Below are 27,351 nucleotides of genomic sequence, written 5' to 3'. Positions count from 1 at the left end.
GTCAGAACAAAAGGACTCTCCTGTTTCAGGAGTCTCTCCCCAAACCACATCCTACTGCCTGCAAGTGCACAAAAGCTGCCTGGCAATGCCAAGCACTGGAGGGTAAGAAAGGGCACAGCTCCCAGCAGGTCACAGCTTGGGGTCTATGTTCAAGAGCTCCGTATTTTCATCCCTCACAGGCTGAGCACCCTGAGCAGTGAGTTGGAGGCCTCATTCCACTGTTCTGTCATGACAACAGGGGAAAAGCTGAAAAAGCAACACCCTGGTGCCACAGCACCCCAGTCCCTGAGGAGACACAGGTCACTGGTGGGACACCACCTCCACCACCACTGTGGATAATGGCAGTCCTACTTCTTCATAAAGTCACTGGGAGAGTGCAAGATTTTCCCATAGGAGCAGTTTATTCCTAAATAACGGGGAAATGCACACCAACAAAATGGTGGGACCATCCCCAGGCAGCTCTGCTAATGACAACATATTTTGTACAGGACGAGCCTTAAGGCAGAACCCCAGAGCAAAATAAAGACACGGAGGGAGCTTTTTCATTCTAACATAGAACAAATGCTTTTATTGCACTGTTAGAAAACTCTGCATAGTCCCAACAAACAGGATCTCCCTCCACTGACTCAGAACTTTTGGCTTACAACAGCTGCTGCAGCTCAAACAGCTTAAACACAAGCACAGGGCCCCCGCAAAAGGAAATGCCAACAGGGCACTTCGTTAACAAAGTCAACAAAAAAACCCACCACCAACACAATGGGCTGATCTGAGCCCTCACAGTTGTCAGCGACACTCATCCAGCCCTGACACTCCACCCAAGGGGAGAAGAAAGTTTGCCTTCCAGCTGTGAGAGGAATATCCTTTGGGGTGGTGTGATTGCCCCGAGTCAGTCAGCTCCCGCCCAGCACAAACTCACAGCCCCGTCCTGGCTCTTCACCACCAGGATTTGCCTGTGCCTCTCCGAGAAAGGCTCCTGCGTGATTTCTGGTGCCAGCTGGAATACAAAAGGCAAAAGCCTGCTTGGCTTGACCACAACATGCAGCTGCATGCACGACTGCCCACACGACAGTGTGAGCTGCCGCTCCTCGCTGCCTCCTCCTCACTCAGCCCAGGCTCCTGCGAGCAGGAGCCCGGCTGGATCACAACGTGCAACCTGTGGCAGTGACCATTCAGGGAGCTGTAAAAGTATCTGACAGTCCAGTGACAACGTGCAGCACTGTGCACAGAGGAGCCGGGCTCTTGTGCCATCACAGGCCCAGGGGTCACATCTAGAAAGCTGTCAGGACAGAAGAACCCCTGGAGCTGGGCTGGGCCCTGTGGTGCTGCTGGGGCCTGTGCCTCAATGCTACAACAGTCGTCCAGGTCCTTCTCATTACTGCCTCACTTTCTGCCTCAGAAGTGCAATACTGCTTTTTATTCACTTATATTTACAAAGAACACAGCTCGGAAGCCAAACTGCCCCCTCTCCCGCTCCAGCACTACCCGATGGAGGCCCCGGGCAGGTGAGCAGTGTGACACTGTGGCACAGCGAGTGGTCTGTGGGCTATTTCACGGTCACGGTCGAGGCCCCATGAATGGACTCCATCACGGCCGCAAAGCGGCTGCAGAGGTCGTAGGGGGAGTTGGGCCAGATCTTCGGGGGCTCTTTCAGCACAATGACCTCGGTGGAGCCATCGAGGAGCCGGGGCAGCAGCTCGCCCAGCTTCAGCTGCAGCTTTGCTGTCAAGGGGGAGAGGAGGAAACGGTCAGTGGCAGCAGATGGCAGAGGGCTCCAGGCCATGAGCTAATGGGCTGTGCCACTGTGACGCCTCTTGCAGACTCCTGTCCCCGCACCCAGAGCTGCCAAGCCCAGCACCGGGGATGAGCAGCACCTGCTGACCAGAGGAGGCATCGCACCAGCTGCCGCCCAGCTTGGCCAGTCCTCATCCTGCTCGCCTACCCAGGGCTCTGCCACGGAAGCTCCACTGCCACCTGGCTGCCAGGGGCCACGGCCACATCCCACCAGGACACACAAAAGGTGCTGTTGTACTGGCTGTCAGGCCAGGAATCACTGGGCAATGCTCAAATATTGAGGAGAACAGAGCCTTCACAGCCCGTTCCCCTTCGGACAGGGCAGCTCAGCCCACATGGAGCAGCTCTACAACAACATACCTCTCTTCAGAACACAGAGATGCTCCGAATCTGCTCCCCCACCCAATCTCCCACAACCCTGGCCTCTGATAACACCTGCTGCTCCCTCCTGAAGAGGAGTGTGCCATGCCACTGAGCATGTCTGCATTCACCTGCCATCCCTGGGTACCTCCAGTCAGGGAGAAACCCTAACAGAAGACCCAAGCCCCCTGAGGGAACACTAAGCCATTCTTGGGACATCAGCTGTCCTATTTCAGGGAAGAGAGATCCTTCTGCAGCTTAGTTTAGTGCAAAAGGTTATATTCTTCTGTAACAGAATTCAATAGGTGATTCAAATTGACTTCTCCTCCCACAATCAGAAAGGCCAGGAATTTAAGGAAGTGTTTTAAATGGTCCTTAAATTCTTTCCCAGTTGAGATCCAGACACTGCCCTGCCCATGATCAGCACAACAAAGGTAAGGCCAGCAGCTGTTCCCTACCGTCCATGTCTTCTCGTCCCAAATATGAGCACCAGTGGTTCCTCATGACCTCGATGGCATCCAGGTCCTCTCTGGAGATATCAAAGTTGTTCATGAGGTGCATGCAAGGGATGATCTGCTCATTCAGGATGCTCACGCCCTCTGACACACGAGCTTCTTCAGAGCTGACGAACAGAGAGGCTGCCACCTCATTCAGCTTCTGGAGGCAAAGGGAGAATTGGGGACAGACTTGTGAAGAGCAAGCATGGGCCGTGGATAGCCAGGAAAGGTCCAGCTCATGCCCTGCACCAGCAGCCACGCAGAGAACAAGGACTAACAGCACCAGGTGCTGGGCTGTGGTGGAACAGCCACCTTTAATCATGGGAACCACACCATAGAAAACAAACTGGTAAATGTATATATTCATACACATACATGTAATTTTCTGTATCTACATACAGAATGCATACGGCTTATTTACAGCTCTGGTTTTAAGATGCCAAGACCTAGATCTGCCTTTGCCTGAATTCCCTGAGAGCTGTATGGCACGCTCTGTCACTGAATTATCATTATTATTTCCATACTGCTGCTGGTACTCAGCAAGGGGCAGACCCACAGCAGTAGACACAGGAGAGACAGTTACACTGGTCTTGGCTACCACGGTGCCCCAGCTGCTCCCTCCCCTCCTCTCCAAGAGTGAGAGCTGAGCTCCTCGATACAAACCAGGAGACACTTCCTTCTGTACAGGGCGATCAGTGACTCGTTCACGCCTCGGTTGGTTCCCTTCAGCAGCAGCTTCTCGTTACTTTGGTAGGCGTGGACCAGGTAGGTGAGCGACTCCTGGTACCTGGGAGAAGAGGGTCAGCTCTGCAGGCCTTGGGCTCTGGCAGGGCCATGACTGCAGCCAGTCCCTCGGCTCACCTCAGGAAACCCTTCCCGCTGGGCCCGGCTCACTAGCACCAGGCCTGATGGGAAAAGCTGTATTTCCTCGCAAATGAACAGATGTCCCATGACAAGCCCTTCCTGCTCCTTTTTGCCTGCAATGCCTAATGAGCATCTTGGCAGAGCCCCTTAAAGCCAAGTTCCAGTACAACATTTTTATTTATTTTCTGCACTGCACTTTGAGAGAACACTCCAAGTGCAGAACGTCATGTTTTCAGGTCCCTCACATATTTCTGGCTTCTAAACCCCTGCCCCAGGTGAGAAAACAGAATCACTGACAGGGACTAGGACAATTGAGGGAAGCTCTAATCTGCTCTTGCCCAGCCTCGTGTCAATTTGCCCACCTGAATTTGGTAGTTTGTCACTGTGAACCACCCCAGAATTCAATTCTGTTTCCATCAAGGAATAATTTCGGAAAGCCTGTTTATTTTCTGGATTAGAAAAATTACTTTTCTGATTTCTATCTTTCCTAAAATGACACTGTTCTCTTCCATCCTGCACAATTTATGTAAAATACAGTTTCTAGAGAGGTAAGGAGGAAACCAAGGCCCTTTGGGTCTAGAGGACTCTGAAGTGTGTGTTTACACAAAGCATAATGTCCACTTTGAGACAATTTAATTTTAATAAAGGGGCCTGAGGTGAAAAATCCCAAAGTTATGGCAGTCATTCCTGAAAACCCATCTCTGGAAAATAAAATATAAAGCTCTACTTCCCAGACAAAAAACTTAGGAAAAACTCTCAGAAACTGTCAGACAGCTGGCCAGCAGCTCAATCTCATATTTGAACTGTTAATCAAGGTCAACTCTCAATTCAAGAAAGGGCTTTTAGCAGGTCAAAAAGAAAGCCAGTCCTGGCCTCAAACACAGGACTGAATACAAACTGGCCATCACGGGTTGGAAAGAAATTCTGTCAGAGTGGCCTTCACTTTTAGCTACAGCTTATCTTGTCCAAACACACAATTAGAGGAACTTACTTTCTATTCTGGTAGAGCTCCAACCCCGTCAGCAGGTAAATGGACACCTTACGGAAAAGGCTGTAGTCCTCGTGCCATCTCTGTGAGGAGCAGGAGCCAAGCAGAGCGTCAGCCTCACCCCGAACACCCACATGCACAGTTTGGGGTCCCCTGTGACTCTAAAGGGTGTCAGATTTTACCCTCTCTAGTGACTGAATGTCTCTCATAAGTGACAGGTAAATTAATTTAGCCAACTGCAGACACTCCTCCAAGCTCAGGAGATTTCCAGCGTATTCTTTCTCCCGCAGCCCCCTCCTGCAGACCCACGCTGCTGTCAGGAGTGCAGTGAACCCCGGGTTTGCCAGCACAGCTCCAGGCTGTGCTCCCCATTTCCCACTTCGGACAGTTCAAGTTGGGATAGTGTGAAAGATCAGAGGCAGCTCTCTAGTCCTTTACCTTGTACTCCTCCATGTCAACGTCGTCAGGACCAATTTCTCTCAGTTTTGCTCGTGCCACCTTCATGATGCTGATGGACCTGCTCCATGTGAGCAGAGAAAGAGAAAAATCAGAACAGTGGCCCCAGCTGCATGCAGGTAAGAAAAGCCTTCCCTGGAATCCTGGACACCCACCGCTCGTCATAGCTGAGGTTTTTGTCTGCAAACTGCTCAAGGAGGGTCCGTTCCACCACCTGCTGTGGAGCGTTGTTCTGCAAGAAGTAGATGAGCACGTGCTGCAACCGGGCGTCGTTCTGGGGGGTCGGGGTCTCTTTGGAAAGCAGGTACAGCCGGGAGTACTCCTCGTGGAACGCCTGCCGACGGAACACACACACGGACATATCTACCTGTCTGCCCGTGGGAACGCCACAGCAGCTGACAGGGAGCTCAAACCTGTCCTATTTGATGGGATTCCCATGGAGACATCAAGCCTGGTAATATTCCAGTGGTGAACGGAAGCCCACGAACATCTCAACTACAAACCAATGGCCCCCACAGCCAGGCAAACCCTGCACATGAAGTGCGTGCTTCCAAAAGTGCTGGGGAGCCCAAATGGCTTTGAGAGAGGGGGTACAGCTGCCTCAGACAGGTTTGCTAACCATCCTGCAAGTGCTCAAGCTGCAAAAATCAACTGCTGCACACTTGTACCTGGAAGAGGTGCAAGAGTACCTTGTGATTTATATTCCCATAGATTACCACCACGGGTGATTCTTCCCATGTGGCACTTTTAGTTAAATCTACCTGCCTGTAAAATCTAACATCAGCTTCAACATTCAGCAGTGCTTATGCTCTCAACACCCTCTGTTCATGCAGACATTTCTCGAGGACACGTTTGACAACAGAGGTCACAGTAAGGGAGCACGTTCAGGACCAAAAAAACAAATTTCACAGTACTAAAAGAATAAGCAGGAAAAAAGTTGCTGTTTGCCCTGGGAGGAGTGAGTTCTTTCTTGGAAGCTCTAAAAGTTGTTCTGAACAGACAGATATGTCATCACAATAAGAGAGCAGGAACTAAAATGCAGGACAAAGGCCATTAGCTAGAAGAAAAACTGCACAAGTCGTTCCCTTCACATTCTTGATCTGTCAGTACAGCACAGACTCCCCATTCTAAGAAAACAGATATCCATACTATTGGATTTAGCAAACAAATCAATACCTTAACAAGCCCTGCTTCAGACCCATCGCGATCAAAGGTCTGGCGGGCTTTTGCAATAGCCAGGATGACACCTTGCATGGCTGGACTCAGCATCACCTACCATGAAAGCAGGAGAACAGACACAAACAAGAACAAGGAAAACAGTAACGGACAGGGAAAGAAGAGAAAGGCACGGTGAAGAATGGAAGAAACTTTCAAAAGATAAGGTTTAAAGGAAATCATACGAGTACAGGTGTGATAACTGGGGCTGTGAGTTACTTGCATTCTACTGACTATTGATCACATGCACTTTACATGCAGAGCTTTTCTTAGGCATTTAAAGATCTAAAGGCTCGTCACTCCAAGCCTTGAATTTAAAAATTAAACAAGTGAGAAGGCAAAGCCTGCTGGCCATGTCCCCCGTGTCCCACTCAATCTTCCTAAGCCATATAAAATGAGAACAGCACCTGTGGCACAGAAATTCCTTGTGCCAATTTCACACAAGCACATCAGACACACTCAAGGAGTGACAGCCTCAGTGTTTGCGTGAAATCCAACTACACTTGTGAAAGAGACAGAACTTCCAAAACACTGCTTGAACATGTGTGTGAGTGGCTAAATGGTCAGACCCCAAAAAAGCAGTGGGCAGAGTATGTAAGTTCTGCTGTTAGGGATAAGGTCTTCGAGAGAGGGGACAAAACTGTAACTACAGTGAGCAAAGAAGCTTGTAAAAAAATTAACACAGGTGGGATTAATTATGATACAGTTGTGCCAGAAAAAGGACTTAGGACCAATGTGCAGATCGACCAATTGAGCACTCTTACAGAGCTGCTTTTCTAATGGCATTTAGAAATGGAATTATGGAACAATTTGGTCTGTCCAGCTTCCTTTCCACAGTGGGAAAATGCACTTTGTACAGGGCATTGTTCCTGTGACAGACACTATCACACCCACCCTTAGGGCAGCTCAAAGCCAGCTAACTACAAAACTACGGGCTAACAAGCGGCAGTAATTAACCCCTGCACTGGGATCTGTACCTCCTCATTATATCCGTCTGCATCAGATCTAACGGGAATCTTCCCCACACTGGGGATTTCCACTTCAGAGACCTGTGAGCTAGTTTGGGCAGCAGCCTCTGCTTCCTGAGAATCCTGGGGCTGCTCTGCCTGAACTGTGAGGGCTGTTTCTCCCGGCTGGGCCTTCAGCGGCTCTACCTCCTTGGGCTGTGGCCAAGAAGAAAAAGAAGAAAGAGAGTAAGAAAATCCAAAGCAAAATACAGGAAAGCCAAAGGGGACTGAGTTAAACGTGGCTACAGAAGTTCATAGAAATGGGAAAAGCAAAGGTCTGTCAAGAAGACAAGAGACAAGGGGCTGGCTTCTGGGCCAGGGCTCAGCTCCTACCTCGCACAGAGCTGCCTCGACGCCGTTCTTCTCGTAGGCATCAGCAGTGTTGGCGATGGCCTTGGCAGTCTGCTCCTGGGCAATCCTGGCGTGCTCCGAGGACAGGGAGTGCACACTCTGCTCACAGACCGACAACTGATCTGTCAGGACAGAGGTGTGGTACTAGTGAGCACCAGCTGCAACACTTCTTCTCCTCTCTTGTTCCAAAACGTTTTGCAGCTTGTCCATGCAGTGTTACACAGCTGCTGCCTTCATCCCAGAGGTGAAGGCACTTCACGTGAGCGTGTGCGTACCCCTTTCCAGTGGGAATGGCACATGTCATCAGGGATTGTCAAGTAACGTTTCCCACTCCAGAGAACAGCACTTGTCCACTTGATATTTATGAAAAAAAGAAAAAGCTGGAAGTGAACTGAGATTAGCCCATGATGATTAAGTGAACAAGAAACAGCATTTCTGGGGACAAGCCTGGAAGGATGCACATGCAGAACCAGAACAGCCTTTTGTACTGCAAGGGCAAAACCTCCAGCAGCTGCCTTTGCTGCTTCACCCACAGCTGCTTCTGCATTCTGAGACATTTGTGCAAGGCTCCAACGCAATGGCACTGGCAACCAGCTGGCTGTTACTGGTTCCAACACAGTTTGCAAATTCAGAGTGGGATTACCTGGTCTTGACTCAGAGGAGAGGTCCTGTGATTCAGAAGCAGGCGAAGGCTCCATCTGCGGAATCTTGCAAGACTGCTCCTCCTCCCACTCCTCTGCCTCCTGCTCCAGGCGCCAGTTGTCCTTCTGGATGTATTGTCTCAGTTCTGGGGTCAAGGCTTCCACTTCTTTCTGGATCTGTACAGCCTCTGGGCCCTCATCCTCATCTGGAGGAAATGCAAGACCAGCATAAAGAAACACATTGTGGCAGGACACCACCCTTAGGAACTAAATACACACACAACATTATGGGCAGCCACAAGCAAATTGGTTGAGAGAGAAACGGGGAACCCACCCAACTTTCTACTGGCTTTGTAATATAAGGTGATCCAGAAGCAAAGGTGCAAAAATAAAAAATCTACAGAGTTATCTGAAACAAAACCTAGTTTTTTTCTACCACTGGACAGCATTTAACACAGAGCAATTCCAGAAGCAGCGCCTGCTGATGCAGGTCAGACACATCCTGATCCAAGGGCTCCAGTCATACAGGGAACAGCACTGAACTGTCAACTGCCAACAGCTCAGCCAGAGGTGTCACACCTGCAGCACCACACAGCAGGTGAAGGTAGGGATGTGCATGGGTTTTATAGTATAAATGTCACACTGGTATTTCTCAATGCTTTTTAGATCTACTTCAATATTCACTTTAAAAATAGCACAAAAACCAAGCAGCATCAGTTTTAGACAAGATCTAATATTTATCAAAAGCAAATGGCAATTCTCTACAGCACATATTTCTTATGCACTCATTGCAAAAGCAAAGTGTTTTTAAAAATCAACAAAAATTGCATTAAATAGGAGAAAAAACCACCCCATGGTTTCATTTCAGAACTGTCATAGGAAAACAAAGAACAAACTCTAGATTCTCATCAGCCACACTTAGCAATGAACAGAATGACAGCTCTCCATTGTTTCCTTCTATTTATTACATCAAAATGAGCCATGGATGAAATTATTGGGTTCTTGTACAGCTGTTTGCCATGTCTAGTGCCACGTGCACCGCAATTTCTCCACAAAACTATTTATACAGTGGCACTGCAAATACACTTGTAAGTCTGAGTCACTCAGATACTGTTACCTCACACATGGGAAAGGCTGCACAAAACCCAGCCTGTTTACATTCAATGTAATGGAATCACCAAAGACCAAACAAATGACTCAGGAAATGTGATAAAAATGGGAGAGATAAAGAAGCAGGTAATTCACACGCCCTCAGTAAACAAACTGCCATATAAACTGCTGCAAAGAGTCAAAGTGAAGAACACCAACACTACATGCACTTGAACGTGACAAAAGGGCAGCCTGAGTTTGTACACATATAAATAATGCATGAGGTGCTGTTCCCAATCTCACCTGGATAGTTCTCCCTGCAGTTTTCAGCCCTATCAGGGATTTACAAATTAATTGAGTACAAAGTAGATTATTTCACTCCCATGCGAGGTGAAGTTTTGTGCTTTGTCAAAAGACAATCGGTGCCACAGGGAAGCTGAGGAACACAATGATCACACAGCCCAGAGGGACACACCAACACGCAAACGTCTCGTTAACCAGCGGCTGTGGCTCAGTACCTGCACCAACACAGGACACCTGGTCACTGATGTACATCAGGCAGTAGGCACTGGTGTTCCTCAGGCCTCCAAACGACTCTCGCTCCAGCTCTTCCCACGATGACTCTGTCACCGAGATGTCGTTGTATTTGAGCCACTTCTTCCGAGGCTGGTTGTATATGAAGGCCCAGTAATGCCCAGCATTGGCTTGCCCTTCGTGGACCAGGACTGCATGCAAACGATAGGGAACCTGCAAAGTGACACCGACATTGTTCACGTGTGCTGCTAGGGACTGACTCTGCCTGATCTCTGCACTGAAACAGCACGGGTGTTCAGAGGTGCAGCCTGGCACAAGAACTGAGCAATTTGATAAATTTTCTACTACGAGCTGATTTTTAAGGAAAGAAGAAACAAGATTTTCATAAATAAATCGTACTCTGCTTCATCACTAGGAACTTTACAATATATCAAAGAGGGCAATTTAAACTGACAAAAACCAGTATCAGCAAACTGGTTTAATATTTAGGCACTGAAGCTGCATTTCCTACCTGTCGTAGGAGAGGGTCAAGGTACATTTGTTCGATGGACAGGTTGGTTCTGGCAATAGACTCCTTCAGATCTGCCAAGAACATCACCAATGAGAGAAATGCCTAAAAATTAATGACTACTCATCAGGCTATGCCAGCCCCTTTCACTTCAAAAAGTTTGAAGCCAGGTTGGAACTATAAGATATACTCAACACCAGAGCTCAGACAGGGACAAGATTATCTGCGGTTCAGGCTGTATCCAGCAAAGCAACAGAGGTGAAACCAGGCTGGTATTCAGGAGAAAAATCACTACAAGTGCATTTGGGGCCAACCTTGCACATCTTGTTTGATCTCGTTTCTCCATCTCTGCAGACATGTCCGAACCAGGTTCAGCTCCTCCTCAGAGACCACGTGGGGAGCTGGATGTTCAGACAATTCTGCTGGTGGAACAGAAGACTGGAGCTCCATGTTGGAGTTTTGCTGTGGTGAAGAATTTGCCAAAAAGAAAGCTCCATCTTCAGTACTAGTATCCGTCCTTTCTAACATGCTGTGGAGCAAAAATCCAAGAGTAGTGGACAGGTTTTTCAATCTTTCTCTTGTTTTCTCTCTTTTTGGAAAAGAATACTAAATAAACCAAACAAAAATTACTCCTGAGCTGGAGTAGGACTTCCCTTTCAGGGTGGTACAAAATGTAAAGGGAAAAGTACACTGAAAGGTGCTTCTGCCTTCACAGATCAGACTAAAATACAGGACAAATACAAGGGAAAATTCTTATAGAATTCTGTAAGCACAGATCCACGATGAGCAATTCTAAAAATTCCTTTCATTACTACTAAGAAACTCGTGTATTTACTCAGCTTAATTTAGATTGTTAAACCAACCATGCCGGCCTGGGATATAATAATCCAATACTGCTGTAATTTACTGGTTGACGAAGCAAAAAAATGAATAGCCTAACCAAAAAGAGTACGTAATTTAACTCAGACTTGCTGCTTAGACAAGGAATATGGGGATGCTTTTGGACAAGGAGAAAGAACATGCAGAACCAAATGACCAGCAAAGCAGGGACCCACTACCTGCACAAGCACTTGTACATTAGAGCATCGTGGTCACCAGTGCCCAGATAAATAACCCACTTTTGGAATGCCACCCAGGAGCATTTAGCTGGGAGGTGAAGTGTTCTCCTGTGAATCCTTTTTATTTTTGTTTACTGACCCATTGGGCTGTGAAAGCACGTCCAAAACACGAGGCTCGGCTTGGGAGTGCAGGAGTGTTGTCTGAGAGCCCTGAGCAGAGGGAACAGCCACAGCTGGCTTTGTAGTGATGAACTCGAGCATATACTGCAGCATGTCAGGCAGTGGAAAGCGGGCTGGGCCAGAGCCATATTCCATGTACCTACGGAAAAATGCAAGGTGTTGCATGAATGAAGGAATGAGACAGGTTAAACCTCAGGGACAAGAGAAGAGCAAGAGGGGAGAAAACTGCTGGGTTGGGATGAAGACAGTTTAGCAAGTGAAGGAAGGAGAAGAAAAACCCAGCTGACCTTGAAAGCCTTGAGGTTGTGGGCACTGCTCAGCAGCAGCCACAAGCTTTGTGCTATCAGCAGGTTTTGGCCACAAACACAAAACACAGCACCAATCTAGAGACAATTAACCCTATGCCAGCCAGAGCCTGTGGGGTGCTGCCCATGAGGCCTGGTTACACCCTGTGCTCTCTCTGCCACCAGAACGTCCCCGAGCACAGATGGCACCGGGGCTGCTGTGACAAAGCACAACCCTCTGCTGCCACGGCCACAGAACTGCCACTTCAAAATACCAACTGTGAGTTCCACGCTGAGTAAAAGGATTTTTACACAAAGCACCCGGGACATGAAATCTTCTGGTTGTCCCCAAACTAGGTCTTTCCTATCGATCTCCTTCCTCCTCCTGTCAATAATGCCAAACTCTAAGCAGGAGGGGATCTCTAATATGCACAGTAACATAGATTCTTTTTAATGTATTAATGGGCTTCCACGCCTCCCCTGCCAATGCACAGGGGCAACTGTGCTCTTTAAAGAATTTATTCCTGTAACAGTATCAGTAATATTCAGAAACCATACTACAGGTTTGTTTCTGAACTACAGGTTTCAGAAACTACAGGTTTGTTTCTGAAACCTCACTTCCCCTCTCCACACTTCTGAGAACAAACCCAGTGCTGTTCCTCCTTCCTCTACAAGTTTCTCTGTTACTGGAAAGCTCATTTAAAAGGAAACATCTGCACACTTCCAGAAGGCACAAAACCAAAGCCAGCTAACTACTTACCTTTCTAGTTTCTGTTGCAGAATCACCATTTTCTCCTTCAATCTCTTCATTTCTTCTCTCTTCATCTGAATAAGCTCTTTATTGCAGTAGAGGTACCTAAACAGAAATATAGAGCCCCGCCAGTAGGGTGAGATTTGTTTACTTCCAACACCCAAAATCTTCTGTAAACATTTTAGAATCTTTCCTTGCTCATCCAAACAATCTTTTAAATTTCTTTATTTACAATAAACCAACAGCTTTAAACATATTGTACAACAAGGCAACTCACCTGTCCATATAAATAGTCTGGGGAAACTCTAGCTTGGTGTGAATTTTCTCTGGCTGTCCTAGTGACTGATTGAACTCAAATCGGGAGAGTTCAAAGGTCAGAACTGGTGGGAGTTTTGTAAACCAGCGCTGTAACAAAAGCAGAAATGCCCCCAAAGGGACTTGTTTTAAGATGACTGCTAATGGCACATTTTAGACTGATACCACATGATTATAGACTGATTTAAATGTCTCTGTCCTTAGGCACTGAATCAGGTTTTGTTTGTGAAGTAGAAAAGCCAAATTTTACAAGTAAAAATTTATGCTTCCATTTTACATTTTTACTGTGAAAAAGCCTCAGAATTGCTCTCAAAGTTACTTGTCATTGTCTGATGCATCCAGCTTGATGGATTACTAAGAAGTCCAGCACTGAATTTCACAAATTAGCAGAGGCTACACACACTCTGCACATCAGCCAAGAGCCCCCAAGAGAACTCTTTTCTGAGATCATGTGCAATGATGAACAAACCAGGAATCCTCCCACTGCACTGGGTTCCTTATCCTCTCTCACTCTAACTATAAACTCCTTGATTTAGGGGATTCAGAGAAGACCCTCACTTCCTGTAGCTTCATACACTGTTTCAAAGAGCCATGCTGAAAGAAGAATTCACAGTTGAATTTACACTTCTTCTCTCTCTTCTTGGGTTCACAAATACTTGCAGCATCCACTGCCAGAAACTTCCTTCACCTATTTCAGCTTGGCACCACCCACTCCATACTCCCCTCTGGACTTGGGATGAGCACACTAAGCTTGTTTTGCTTTGTGAGATTCATGTTAGGTGTGCTGCCACAATAAACCTCTCCCACACCAGAGTTTTGTGAGAAGGAGCCCACAACCAAAGAGGAGGAATGATTTACAGTCCTGTTGTCTGCGAGAAAGGTAAACTCCCGTTAATCCCAGTGTTGCTTTGAGCTTCAGCACACTTATCTAGGTGCTTGGGAGACAAAATCACCTTATTCCCTATGTCTTCTATCATGCCACCCACTAGCCACCATATCCTAGGAAGTGAAACTATCCAGTCAGATTTCTCAGAAATTAGGCCAGAGCCTTTTCCTACTATCTATGCAAAGAATGATTAAAACAACTCCATGATCGGTCAAATTTCCCTTAATTTTAGACAAAGGATTTGGAGGAACTAAAAAGCTTGGATTGAAATTAACCTGGTCAATGAGCTGCTATGTCCCTCTGTCTCCAGTGCCAGCCCACACCAGCTTCACCCACATCCCCTGTAAACACACCTGAATGGCTTCAGGCGGGAACCAGGAAAACTCAGAACAAACATTTGAGTCCAGAGTTGGAACAGGGCTCACCCACCCAGGACTTCATTTCTCCTTTGCTATTTTAAACACAATTTTCAGACATTCTCATAGAACTGAAATACCTTCACTGCCCCACCTACACCAAACACCTTTGCCAATGTCTTCATGTTGTTTCCCAGCCTTTCTCGAAGCTAACTCCAGCTGCACTTACACAGAGGATGCTGAATGTAATGGTGCACCTTCACCTTCTAGTTTGCTGCAACTAAGTATTTTATGATTGATTTGTGATTAGTGAGATTAAAAAAAAAGAAAGAAAAAAAATCACCACAGTCAGAAAATACAAGTGAAAGGAAGAAAAACCCCAAACCACACACAGTATAACAGGGAGAAAGAGACAAATTCCAAATGGCATACCATGGAGTTAAGCACTGTACTTTTACCCTCCGAAAACATGGAGGCAGTAGGTCTCCCCCTACTCAGGTACAGGCAGGCTTCAACAGAAAGAGAGACTTCATCACACTTGATTCAGAAGCAAACGTTGACCTTTGCAATTCAAAATAAACTCCTTGAACTGGTTACATAAGACAACACATCTTTACAAATCAGCAAAGACTTAGTGTCTCACCATGTGACACTATTTAAGAGATTCCAGCTATCCAGACAATATTTTGTTTTCAGTTCTTAGGGAACACTCACAGTTGACATTTAAAGTTATCAGAGGTACCTCCGTGCTGTGTGTGCTGCACTTCCCTGCAGCAGGCAACCAAAGGCCTGACAAAAAGAGGTAAAACTAACCTCTTGTCCATACTTCACTGATTGAGATGCTGTCGCCTCATCCATCTCTCCCTCCACCATGGCTCCTTCCAGGCACTCACTCAAGTTCCGATAACCATTTACCTGAAGGGGATACTGACCAAAGGTCTCAATCTTGGAAAAAGTGTTGCCTGGATGATGGAAACCATACAAAAACCATGAGCTAACTCAAGAGAACAAAGAACTCTGGTTAACTCTGAAACATTCAAATGAGTTAAAAAGTTGAGTCTACCGAAGCCTTAACTCACCTTCGTGGACACCCTCAGTCAGGAAAGTCCCATAGAAGAGCTGCACCATTGGGTTTTTAGATTTGTCCCCAGGGCTCCTGTTTCAAAAGCAAAAGCACACATTCATTTGCAGCTGGAGGCTGCAAAAAAACCACAGGTAGTAATCTAAGCCTCTGCTTTGGGAGTCTACAGGCAAAAGTACAGTTTTCTATCAAAGCACAAAATACAGGGGAAGTTTCTTATCCATTTTCATGCTCTAAAGAATATTATAACACCTGCACTGGCAAGGGGGAAAAAAGATGTTAAGGCACCAGCTTTTGAAATGCAGTTCCAAAAACCCAGAGCTTTCCTGTTCACCAGCTCTACCGAACTCCCCTCAAAAGCTCATTTACTCCACAGGCTGCATAGGCACTGACAGGAGCTGTGGACACCATGGTTTGTAAGGACATTTTGAGCTTAAAGAGCCTCACCCATGGCAAATAAAGAACTCTCATTTGCTCAAAATTTTCATGTAAAGTCCTCCTATTTATTAAAACTCTCCTTAGAGTCAGGTCAAACTCCCGAGATCACCCAGGACTCACGTGACATTCACAGTGAGCTGGAATGCATCCTCCAGCCAGTCCAGTAGTTTGTGCGTAAATTCACTCACATCTTGCTGGAAGAGAGACAGAAGTGCAGAGTCAATCGTGACACCCATGAGAAAGTGTCCCCCTGGTCTGCTGGTGTCACAGACCCACTGAACACAACCCGACTGATACTGCTGTACCCACCCAGCTGAATTACGTGTGAGACTGAAGTGCTGTGTGCTGATTTAGGCTGATAATGGACACTCTGCTCATCTGAACACTAGATCAGAGGAAATTATCGTGATCGCTACCCGACTACGCAGATGGCACTGGGTAGTGCTACGCTGGCTGGTTAATTAGCACGCACGTACATTCTGCCTAAATGACACCAGGACAGCTGCTTGTCGGCTGACAAACAGGGGAAGAGGCCTCTGGAAGCACCAGCAGGATGAAGCAAAATGGGATTGCTGTGGCTGTGACTGCTGGTTCAAAGAGAGCAAAAGGCTTTTAAACGTGGTTTTACCTGCGGTTCTTCAGCAGATCTAAACACATCCCTCAAGAGTTCCAGTGCTGCAGAAGGGTCTACGAACTTACGCCGTGTCCCCAGCATTAATGCAAACAGACTCTGAAGTTCTTGCATGAATGCGATATTTCTTTTTCCCTGCATTGCAAAAAGAAGAGAAGCCAAAGCCTTCCTGCAACTCAAAAAAGCAGCATCTTAAAACTAAGTGCTACAGAACACCACATGCACATATTGTAAAAGGTACCCAACAACTAAGGAAAGAGGTGACATAAAAAAGGGCAAAAGCAGGAAGACGTGCAGTGTCATTTCTGGGAATCCCAATCTTTTCTCCCAACAGACACATGGGAGAAAAAAGTTAACCAAAACAAAACCTTTAGGGAAAAGAGTGCCAGAAATTATAGTTGCTAAATCAGAAGGCAAAAGCTGGTGAATTTATGAATTTATTTCATCTGCATTTTAGGCTTTTTAGAGAATTGAGAGTATACATGAAAGCAAATAAAGCAAACTCTCTTAAATGGTGGTAGCCACAAGCTGGGATGATATAACAAGCAAAGGATTATTCTATGTATGCCTTTTTCTCTAAGTATTTTCTAAGCACCTTCTGCTGACCACCCTCAGAAAGTACTGGGGCTAGAGGGACCTGCAGTCTGCCTCAAATACTGGTTCTTCTATTGTGTATGCAAACCAATGAATAATCTGGAGCTGCCAAAGAAGTTTTATGAGAAAAATTTCTCCCCATATGGCAGTTAAAGGCTCTAGAGGTCAGTGGTGCAAGAAGCAGCTCTTTTTTTTTCCTATCCCGATTCTGTCCTTGAGAACTATTTCCCAAATTTGTCTTTAACATAGCCAGATGATTTTAAAGCCATTAACACAGGTACAGTAGTCACAGATGGCCCCAAATTAAATCTGCTTATAGAAAGAGCAGAACGCTACACCACGAAAGAGGAAAACTTGACAGTGTTACTGAATCAAAAACTTACAGTGTGACTACGACAACTTTCAAGCACTTTCTGTGAGAGGGAGTACCCCAGGACCAGCCTCCGGAATTCTGGCAACTGAAACAGAGACTAAAAGGAGAGGAGAGATAAAGCCCAGTCAGCATCTGCAAGGATCAGACTCACTGCAAGTTGACGCCCCGCTGTCACTCTCTGACCCCACAGCTTTATTTTGCAAACTTCTCCCTCCCCAGTGGCCCTGTGTTCACCTGTGTTACTGAACACGTTTACAACATTTACAGCCCCTGTGCTAGAACAGTGTGTTCGTAGCCACCCAAGGACAAAATCTCATCCTGCCATTTCTAGGACTGAGAAATAACCATTTTAGGAAAGAGCATTCTATTCTGCATAGGTAGCCTCAGAAAAGCACTCAAGAACAAGCCTCAGAGAGAAAGGCCTATTTGCAGCTTTCTTACTTCCTCTCAGAGCTGGAGACAAATGATTAACATCTCTCTGCTGATGTGAAATTGTTAGGAGAGACAAATCTGCTCGGTTCCACTTACTGCTGTCTCTTCTTTAGGTCATCACTAATAATATACCTGCCTAGTTGTTCATTTGTCCAAGCATCTATGCCTGTGTATTGCATTAAATGGAATATGATACACCATGTGTTATGGAGCCAACAATAACTGCAGTAAAATTAAATTATCAGTTCATTTTGCCAAGCAAGCTTCTATCATTCAGTAGGCACTTGGCCATCACTGCGCAAAGCCCTGGGTATGGACACACATATTCTCTGTATCTGCAGCTATTTTTAAGCAAAGCCTATTTAAAGCCTATTTAACTGCTCTTTGGCTCTTTCTGGGCAGGCCCAGAACACATCACAGTCACATCACATAAACCCAGAAGTTTCTGTGTTTGAGCAGGGTCACATTCACTCATCTGCACATGATGATCCCTTCACAGAGTTGCTGCGTATTTACTTCTAATGGAGAAACGTTTTGACTCCAAGACTGCAGCAAGTTTGCTATCAGAAAAAGAGAACTTTCTTACAGTTTACCTGTATAACAGCACTAAACCAACATGTATTTCCTATATTTTTCATTCCAACAGGCCAGTCACCCGCTCTTCTCCAGTCATTCTGCTTGGAGTTCTCTCCCCAGACTTCACAGCGTTTCCTTTTGGAGCGGTTTTTGTTTTCAGCGGAATGCGTGTCCTGTGGTCTGTCACGAGAGATGAACGCTGTGCTGTAAAACACTCCCCGAGGATTCCCAACAGCTACGGGAATCAAACTCCCCTCTAGCCAGTAGGTGTCCACCTGGTAGGTAATTCATGTTTGCTCTGCAGTTATCAGCTTAAGAACCCACTTATGATACCTGGGAAAACCAGAGCCCATTTACGGCCCCACTGACCTTTCGGCTGCATCCCTTTCTGCAGCTGGAGCTTTTGGTGATTCCAGGGGTCTGACGGTGTTGGCTGTGTGAAGGTTGTCTTGGTTGAGAGGGGCAGGCGCAGCACTAACATCTAGAAGAGAAGGCAGCGTTCTGATCAGTGTCCCACCACCAGCAGCAAACCTTCTCTTTAAAAGGAACCTCTAGAAAACATTACACTTCACAAATACAGTTTTTCAATTGATATGAGCAAAATTTTCTAGATCAGGTTTTAAATAGAAATTCCTGTTCAGATTGTGCCAGGCAACCCGAAAGCCACTGAGTGGGCTGGATGAGAACAGGGCAGAGCATGCAGCTGTGTTCTGTGCCCAGATTTCCTTACAGCCAAATCCAGAGCTTGCAGGAACAGTTCAGAGCTCCTGAAATGATGAAACGGGAACACCAGCTTTTTAACTGTGATGTGTCACCTATGAAACGTTATTAGAACACTATTAAGAGACCAGTACTGGCAAAATCAGATCCTCACAGGAGCCAGAGGGATGTGCTGTCAGAAGCAGGGGGACAGATACTTCCCCTCTGAGCTCACACGAACATGTGAAGCCGTTAGGGCGAGCAGAGGTGACGGACTTACCCTGTGGGAGCTGTTTGCCCACCGCGCTCCCTTCCCAGGCAGACGGCTCTGCAGCAGCCACGTCCTGCGCCGGCTCCTGAGCATGCTCCTCTGTCAGGAAGGTGACTGCTTCCATCAGGTCTCCATTAGCAGCCTGATAGAATGATAGTGCAAAAATAAAGCACCAGTGAGGAGCAGAAAAGCAGCAAAGGATTTACCCTTTGCCTCTCATGCATCCAGGCTGTTCCTGGATAGCTCCCACAGGCACGCACCGACCATTCTAATGAGGGTCAGCTCAGCATCAGCCCACAGACACACCAGCAAACATCCGACCTGTGTGCTCTGTTTGGAGAGAGCCTGAACTTGCCTGACTTTTTGGGCAAATTCAGAACTCTCTTTCCCGAGAACAATGACAATATATACAAACCTTAAGAGCTGCGAGCAGGAGTGCTGAATCCTGGATTTCTGTGATCTCTTTCATCTGGTTTAAGAGCATCTGGTAATCCTATGTGCAAGAAATGAAGAAAGCTCATGTAAAAATGTGACCAGGATGGACATCAAGCTGTTTCTGCAAGGCTTGCTGAGGGCTCACCGGACCACTGTTTCTTTCCTTCCTTTCTAAGAGACTGACACACAAGCCCAGTCACACTTGCTTGATGGAAATACCAACATCAGCTTGAACATTGCACTCAGGTTTTTTCCCTGCTAAATTCACAGACTAATGTTCAATCTGGTATATCCTCAGGAAAATGCAGGCAGGCCCAGGAGGACAGGCTACTCCTGCTGTCGGATGTGCTACATCTGCAGTCGGAAGGGGCTCCCTGCCCCCCCGAGGCAGCAGCATGTGCAGCGGGACATATAAGGATCCCAGGGCACTGGTGGGAGCTATTTTCAGTCTGGTGGCACATGCCATTTGTGGGTGTCACGTCTCACTGACAATAAGGTGTCAGAGTGGGGGCCTGGGAGGCTGTTATTGCTCCTCCTTCACCCTCCACACAGGCCACTCAAGGTTTGGTGAGACAGTCACTGCTCAAGGTCCCAAGCTACAGTTCACAACCCGTCCTTTGGCCAGTTCAGACACTTAAAAGACTACAAAAATTCTCTTTACCAGACTTATAAAATCTTTGCAGCCTTAGCTTAGCACAGGGTGGTAACTGTGCTTGCCAAACCACAAATAATCTCAATCAACAGCTATTGGGAGAGGCAGCTCTCCCCAGTGCTGGAGGTCCCAGTACCCCCAATCACAGCCACAGTTCAGCTGATGCTGCTGCCAACAGTTCAGCCTGGGTGACAACCAAGGTGTGGCTCCATAACACTGGCACTGCATGTAGTATGGGAAGGACATTACAACAGGAACAACTGCAGGGACCATGTTGTATAATCTGATTTACAAAGGCTGTCCAAGATCCTGCTGTCAGCACAACCCAACCTATCCCAGCTCCTTAAGATCACACATTTAATTAATCTTAACTAGCAAAGCTGCAAGAAAATAAATTCAAGTTTCTACTTACTCTCATCATTTAGAAAACATGTAAGATGCTTTCAGGCTGCTGGAGAACAAGTTCCATCCAGTAAGTAGAGAGTGAACAACTTTTTTGAGTCCCCCACCCATACTGGTGACAGATGCTACTCCACACACAAAGACAGCACACATCTGTGTCAGCCATTGAAACAAAAAACCTCCTAGATTGTTTTTAGTGGGAATACCCCTAGCAAGTTATTCATGCTAGTCTCACCTAAAATACCACTCAACTTTTACAAGAAAAAGCACGTGCGCATGTGCACACTCCCCCATCTTTTCCCACACACTTTATTCCTGAGAAGAGCCAAGACACACTGGATGCCTGATGAGGAACCAAGGCTGTGAGGCGTGGGGCGGGCACACTCTCACAAAGGCAAACCACTTAAATCATGTTGCTAATTTTGCTGTCTTAGCGTGCGCCATGCGTGTCGGCCGACCCCACCTGACGCCGCAGGGAGGATTTTTTAAGTGAAGAAAAAAAAACACCCTCCCTAATAAACCACAATACAATAATGAAATCTCAGGCAGGACAGGGCATGATTTTCTGGGGGTTTTCTGCTCCACCAGAAGGAGAACTCACAAAGGCTGCCAGGTTGCTGTAAGCATAAAAGCCAATTACTGATCCTGTGCTCTCAGTTACCACTTAATATTCCAATGATTCCAGCTTGATTTTATTCAGCCTTTGAGAAAAGTTTTGTGTTAACAACAGAGAGCTTATCCTATAACAGTTTTAAGAGGCTTGTGGCTGCCTACCAGCCCACAAAAGCCACTGGGAAGCACACTCTCTGCAACTAATTTGTTAAGATTTTGGGGAGTTTGTGGTTTTGTTGCCATAACTAGTTTGGTTATTGCTGTTTGAAGTTACACGCCATGGGGTTATAAAACAAGCTCCATAGCTGCTAATTAACACCAGCGTGCTACTGCTGTTAACATACCCTGCACTTGGAAACCCAAACCCAACCACGGCCCTACCTGCTGAAAAATAACTACCCAAACAAATCCTATTAGTATTAAATTACAGCAACAGGAAAAGAGTACAAAACCAAGCAGCTGAGAGGAATGAGGGAACTACAGATAAAAATTACAAGGCTGGCCAGGAGCAATGGAATAGAAAGGTTTTGCATTTTCCTCGCTCTGAGGTGACTCACCGTGCTCAGAAGTTTGTTTGGATGAGAAGCAGTGAGTGGGGAAGGGAGTACGTACAGTGCAGGAGTTTAATGGGGTTCCAGAAATAACCACGTGCGAGGAGGAGGAGGAAGGCGGTGGCATGGAAGAGGCACCCAGAGCCTCGGCCTTCAGCCTCCACACCTCAGCCACGCTTTTTATCGTGGGGAAAAACGAGTATAGAGAGGGCTGGAAACCCGCAGGCAGCAGCAGGAACAAAGCCTGCGTTCCTGGCCGAGGCTTTCCCAAACCGGGAAGCAGCAGCGGGCAGCAACCTCCTCCAGCGGGCACCGTTCGGTCACCGCCCCCGAGCGACCAGGGCACGGCTGCCACACTAATGCCACTTCTAACACACAACCAAAGAGCTGATACCCTCATCCCACTCACGGCTGTAACTCTGACCTCTCTGACACGCATCTCTCGGGTCCTGAGAGCACAGAGATGCTACGGAACAGCGCAGACCCCTGTGTCAATTCGGGACGGTCCGGCTGCAGCTCCCTGAGCACTGACACAGCCTCGTGGCCAGGTCCGGGTCCTTTTTGAAACAATTTACGCAGAGCTCTGAAGTTTGAGAGCAGCAGTTTCTGTTAAGGGGTGGCGGGAGATGCCGTTCAGCGGCGGGGAGCGGAGAACACGCGTTCCTGCTCCCTGCAGAGGAGCGGGGTGTCTGCGCGCCCGCCGAGCCGCCCGTGCCCTTTCCCGTGGCACCGGCGTTACCGGCGGGGCGGGGGCGACCCGCGCGGGGCCCGTTATTCCCAACGAAACACGCGCGGACCGGGACCGTTGTCCAGTGGGACGGGGCACCGCGGCCGGGGAGAGGGGGAAGCGCTGGGGGCCGGCCCCGAGCGGCCGCGGGCCGCAGGCTCGGGGCGGAGCGGGGCCGCCGCGGCGGGAGAGCACGGCCGGCGGGAGAGCACGGCCGGCACCAGCCCCGGCCCCGCGCGGGAGTCGCCGCCTCCCTCCCGCCCCGCGCCCAGCCCCGCGCCCAGCCCCGCGCCCAGCCCCGCGGTCTCGCCCCCGCTCTCACCCCGCCGCCGCCCCGGGCCCGCAGCTCGGCCGTCATGGGCCCGCCGGCAGCGGCGCCGTCGCCGCAGAGCGCACGCGCGGCCGCTCCGGTTCCGGCCGCACCGCCCGCCGGGGCCGCGGGGTCCGAGCGTCCGGCGGCGGCCGTGTGTCCATCCGCGTGTCCATCCGCGCACCCGGCCCTATGTCCGTGTGTCCATCCGCGTGTCCATCCGCGTGTCCGTGTGTCCGTCCGTGTGTCCGTCCGTGTGTCCGTCCGTGTGTCCCTCCGCGTGTCTGCGTGTCCATCCGCGCGCCCGGCCCTATGTCCGTGTGTCCGTCCGTGTGTCCCTCCGCGTGTCTGCGTGTCCATCCGCGCGCCCGGCCCTATGTCCGTGTGTCCGTCCGTGTGTCCATCCGCGCGTCCGGCCCTGTGGCCGTGTGTCCATCCGCGTGGCCGTGTGTCCATCCGCGTGGCCGGCCCTGTGTCCATCCGCGTGTACAGCCGTGTGGCCGGCCCTGTGTCCGTCCATTCATGTCGCCGTGTGTCCGGCTGCGTATCTGTGTGTCCATCCGCATGTCCGGCCCTGTGTCCGTGTGTGTGTCTGTCCGTCCGTGTGTCCGCGTGTCCGGCCCTGTGTGCATGTGTCCATCCGCGTGTTCGTCCGTGCGTCCGTCTGTGTGCCTGGCCATGTGTCTGTCTGTGTGTCCGGCCATGTCTGTCCGTGTGTCCATCCATGTGTCCATCCGTGTGTCCATCCGTGTGCCCGGCCATGTCCCCCCACAAACAGCCCCTGGGCATCCCCTGGCCACGGGACCCGCTCTCCCTGGTCCCCACCCCAGCAGCTGGGCACACTGGCCGCAGCCAGCGCTCTGCCCCTGCTGTGCCCCTCTGGACAGATAAAAATGAATCATTTTCTTTTAATTACAACAATAACGAGAAAAGACCATTTTCCCCATTTTGGTCCAAGCTGCGCCTGTGCTGTCCCGGTGCTGCCAGGGCACCATCCTGCACCATCAGGAATGTGTCACTTCAGTCGCTAGCCTGGATTTGTCCCCCACTGGGCACCGAAGCCCCGGTGGCCAAGCACTGCTGGCATTGATGTTCCAAATGGATCTGTGTCACTGTGGGAGGGAGGGGAGACTGGCTGGAGACAGTGCCACTGCCATCCCCTTGTTGCCAATTCCCTGCTGAAAAAGCCCTTTTCCAGCTCGGTGGGCATCTCACACCTGGATTTTCTGTGGGCAGTCACAGAGCATCCCTCACCTTTTTTTTTGGAAGAGGTGTGGGGAATCTCAGTGTGGCCTTTCCGGGGTTGCCTCAGCTCCCCAGTTCTCAGATGTGCTCTGGCTGAGCACATCTGGCTGAAGGAGGCGAGAAGGCAAGGAGGAGGAAGCAGCAGGGTTGATAAGGAAAAACTGAGGAAGCCAGCAGTTACCCAATTTCCTTGATATGCAAAGAAAAAACAAGACACCCAGTGAAGTTTAAGTACAACAAAGTAAATTCTGCTCATTTCAGGAGCCTGCCAGGCTATTAATAGTGAAAGATAGGGAGGTGGTGCTGGGCACTGGAATTTTTGCTCTGGGATCCCCATGTGCTGCTGAGGGAATGGTGCTTTGTCCCAATTTAGTTGCTCAGGGAGGGGTCCCCAGGATTTCCCTACCCTAAACTACAAACTGTAAAAATTCTGAATGTCCCAGTTACAAAGATAATCTCAGCTTTGTATTTTTAGCTCCAGGTTTTGTCTAGGCTGTGTTTAATGTTTAGCAGCGTGATTAATGCTGTGGTGGCTAATTAGGGTGCAGAACAATTTGTTTGCAGCGTCAAGTGCAGTCACAGCACCGTTACATCCGAGATAATTTAATACAGGGGGGATTGTACACTCTCAGACAGAACAAGCTGCAGACATGCCTTCACCCCACTCTTTCCACATCCTGAGAGCTCTCCATACAGTCTTGACTCAGCAAAAGGAGTAATTTGCACTGTAGGTGCTTTAAAAATAAAAAACCCAGAACAGACAATGTCTCCTGCCTCCATGCCTTCCAGGGCTATCCGCACACACTGTGCAGCGCTGTCAAACCTCCCCACTCCACCAGAAACAAGAGGGAGAAGACTTTTCTGCAAGACTTTTTCAGGTGTTTCACACCACAAGCTAATAGCCTTTTCAGCCCAAATTAACCTTTCCAATTTGCTTGAAATCTTTCTCATTTCCTCCAGAAAATGAAAGGAAAAATACCCAACTGTAATTGCCAGTGTGGTTTTGTTAAAACACAGAGTAGTTCCTGATTGGAAAGATTTCCTAGACACTCCAGCCACAGAGAAGAGCTGGGTGAAAGGGGAGGAAGGCAGGCACGAGGTTTTTGCATGAAGGCAGCTGGTGTACAGTCCTTGCTACAAACCTACCTTGGGTCTCTCCCACAGAGGTGACACTCAGCCACAACAGCGCTGGAGCCCACCGTCCTTCTCCCTGCAGCGAGCCTCCAGCACAGGTCTCCTTTAAAAAACAAAAGCAGAAAGGAAAAGGCAGCCATAGAAGATGAAACACCAGCTGGGTCCGCTCTCAGCAAGGCAATTCCTGCCTGACTGGATGGTGCTGAGCCTGCAACGTGTGGCTGCCGTCCTGTTTGGGATGAGCTGGATCTCCTTCATTAACAGCAATGGGTTCCAAATACCTTCACATACATATTATTACCTGGCTTTAATGGTAGTGAAACAGTGGTAGAATATTGCAAACACCTGAAGGGTGTCTAATGGAGGAGAGGACTGAAAGAAAGGAGCTCCCCTCCCTTTCATGGAGGATTTAAAGGCATTGGGCTCCTTCACTGGCGTGAGAACAGGCTTGGTACCTACCATGGGCAATTTTTGACCACTCTGTGGGCCACTCAGTTTGCACCCACAGGGCAAAGCTACCGGCATCCCCAAATTAAATTAAATTATCCAGGGGCACAACACTGAGCAGCCACTCATGGCATTTGGTCTGTGCTTTGATCTTGGAGCTGCACAAGGCAGGTGCTGGAGGAAAGATCCCACGTGTCCCCCTGAGTGCTCACAGTGCCTTGGGGATGCAGCGAGCCCGAGCATCCCTAAGGACCACTGCCCCCCAGGAGAGTCCTGCATCCCCTGGCACCAGAGCAGGGGCTGCCATGAGCCTGGCCATGCCCGCGCCACCAGCCCTGCCTGCCTGTGGTGTTTATTTCATGTCTCACAGCGTTAAATCATAGCAGACATGCAATTCGGGGAGCGTGAGGCTCTGTAATGGGCGGCCTCGGGTGTGTGATGGGGCCGGGGCTGGCAGGAAGCTGCGCTGCCAGGGCTCCTCGCTGATGCTTTATTGCTTTTGACGCTCCAAACGCGCCCTGAAAGGCGAGTCTTGGCAGCCCAGAGGAGGGCTGCTTCCCTCTCCTGCCTGCTCTGTACTGTCAGCTGAGGCCTCCCTCCCTTTTCCTACCATGGTCCCCAGCCTGGCTGCAGCTCCCTGTCCCGTGCAGAGCCCAGCTACACTCATGCCACAGCCCAGGCAGCCCCCAGCATGTCCCGTGGCATGGGGTGGGAGCTGCCAAGGTAATGTGGTGTGTAATGCTGTACACCTGGGGCTTGGGGTGAGACGGGGCGTGTGGAGCATCACTTGTCCCATCACATGTTGGGGACCTTGTGCCTGTGCCCCTGTGCTTTCCCCAGTCCCTGAGATCGCTGCAGCTCTGGGCTAAGCACCCAGAGAACCTGCCTGTAGCATGGCTGCTCTAGGAAAGAGCCCTGAGTTTCCAACCCAGCACAGAGATGCTGCCATGCGTGGCTGCAGCGGAACCCAGGCAGGACGCGGGGCTGAGCTGTGGGAAGCCCCAGGCGCCGAGCACTTTGATTCCCAGAAAAGCAATTACTGTGCAGCAGATTACAGGGCTAATAAAATCCCATTATGCCATTTTGGAAAGTAAATCTGATCCGGGCGCTGCCGATTGATATCAGCCATCCCACAGAATGTCCCGCAAGAGCCCCCCGTGCGCACACGTAACACGAGGCTACAGTAGATCACGCTAATTAGATATCCAATAACAGGAGGGCTGATAGGAACTACATTAAAATCTCCTTAAGATGAAGACATAAAACCCAAGGGAGAAAATTCAGAGTTAATGACGCTGCAGCAGAGGCTCCACTGAAGTGGTCCGTGCCCCCTCAGCCGCATCCTGCCCGCTGCAGACACGGGAGGCCAGAGGAGAGGGGCAGAGTGGGGCACAGTCCCCGGCGCCGTGGTGGCGCTGCCCGTGATTTTCATTACCCAGATTCAATAATGGGAGAGCGCTACGAGCTGCCGGCACTCCCCGGGAGGTGACTTGCCAGCCACTAACGGAGCTGAGAAATCAAATTAGCCCTGGCTCTGCTCTCGCTCTCTCCCTGAAACCGCTGTTGGCAGCCAAGGGGGAGTTCATCAGGGCCCCGCACTAATTCTTATC

General features: G+C 48.9%; 2 protein-coding genes across 5 annotated transcripts; one reads left to right on the top strand and one right to left on the bottom strand.

The window, feature by feature from the left end:
• Window positions 1-538: 538 nt before the first annotated feature.
• On the bottom strand, window positions 539-22,617 carry USP28 (ubiquitin specific peptidase 28). Of its 4 annotated transcripts, XM_051812339.1 has the most exons (26): window positions 22,303-22,617; window positions 19,642-19,719; window positions 19,236-19,368; window positions 18,626-18,737; window positions 18,274-18,436; window positions 17,259-17,345; window positions 16,279-16,416; window positions 15,771-15,844; window positions 15,211-15,287; window positions 14,945-15,093; window positions 12,852-12,979; window positions 12,584-12,679; window positions 11,499-11,678; window positions 10,616-10,830; window positions 10,305-10,375; window positions 9,778-10,006; window positions 8,173-8,376; window positions 7,512-7,651; window positions 7,149-7,334; window positions 6,133-6,228; window positions 5,112-5,290; window positions 4,939-5,017; window positions 4,504-4,583; window positions 3,312-3,435; window positions 2,610-2,808; window positions 539-1,719 (listed from the first exon to the last, which is right to left on the bottom strand). In XM_051812339.1, the coding sequence occupies exons 1-26, from the start codon at window positions 22,315-22,317 to the stop codon at window positions 1,544-1,546; spliced, it is 3,408 nt and encodes a 1,135-aa protein (XP_051668299.1). In that variant the 5' UTR covers window positions 22,318-22,617; the 3' UTR covers window positions 539-1,543. The 4 variants fall into 4 exon arrangements, with proteins under 4 accessions (XP_051668299.1, XP_051668300.1, XP_051668301.1 ...); XM_051812340.1 differs by lacking the exon at window positions 6,133-6,228; XM_051812341.1 differs by lacking the exons at window positions 6,133-6,228; window positions 7,149-7,334.
• Window positions 22,342-26,610, top strand: LOC127482209 (uncharacterized). The gene is made up of 3 exons (XM_051812312.1): window positions 22,342-22,382; window positions 22,493-23,481; window positions 26,582-26,610. The coding sequence occupies exons 1-3, from the start codon at window positions 22,342-22,344 to the stop codon at window positions 26,608-26,610; spliced, it is 1,059 nt and encodes a 352-aa protein (XP_051668272.1).
• Window positions 26,611-27,351: the final 741 nt, after the last annotated feature.

This window comes from Manacus candei, unplaced genomic scaffold, assembly GCF_025592945.1.
Source record: "Manacus candei isolate 608988 ecotype Guabito, Panama unplaced genomic scaffold, ASM2559294v1 h1tg000086l, whole genome shotgun sequence".
Taxonomy (NCBI): domain Eukaryota; kingdom Metazoa; phylum Chordata; class Aves; order Passeriformes; family Pipridae; genus Manacus; species Manacus candei.
This window is presented reverse-complemented; position numbering and strand designations above follow the sequence as displayed.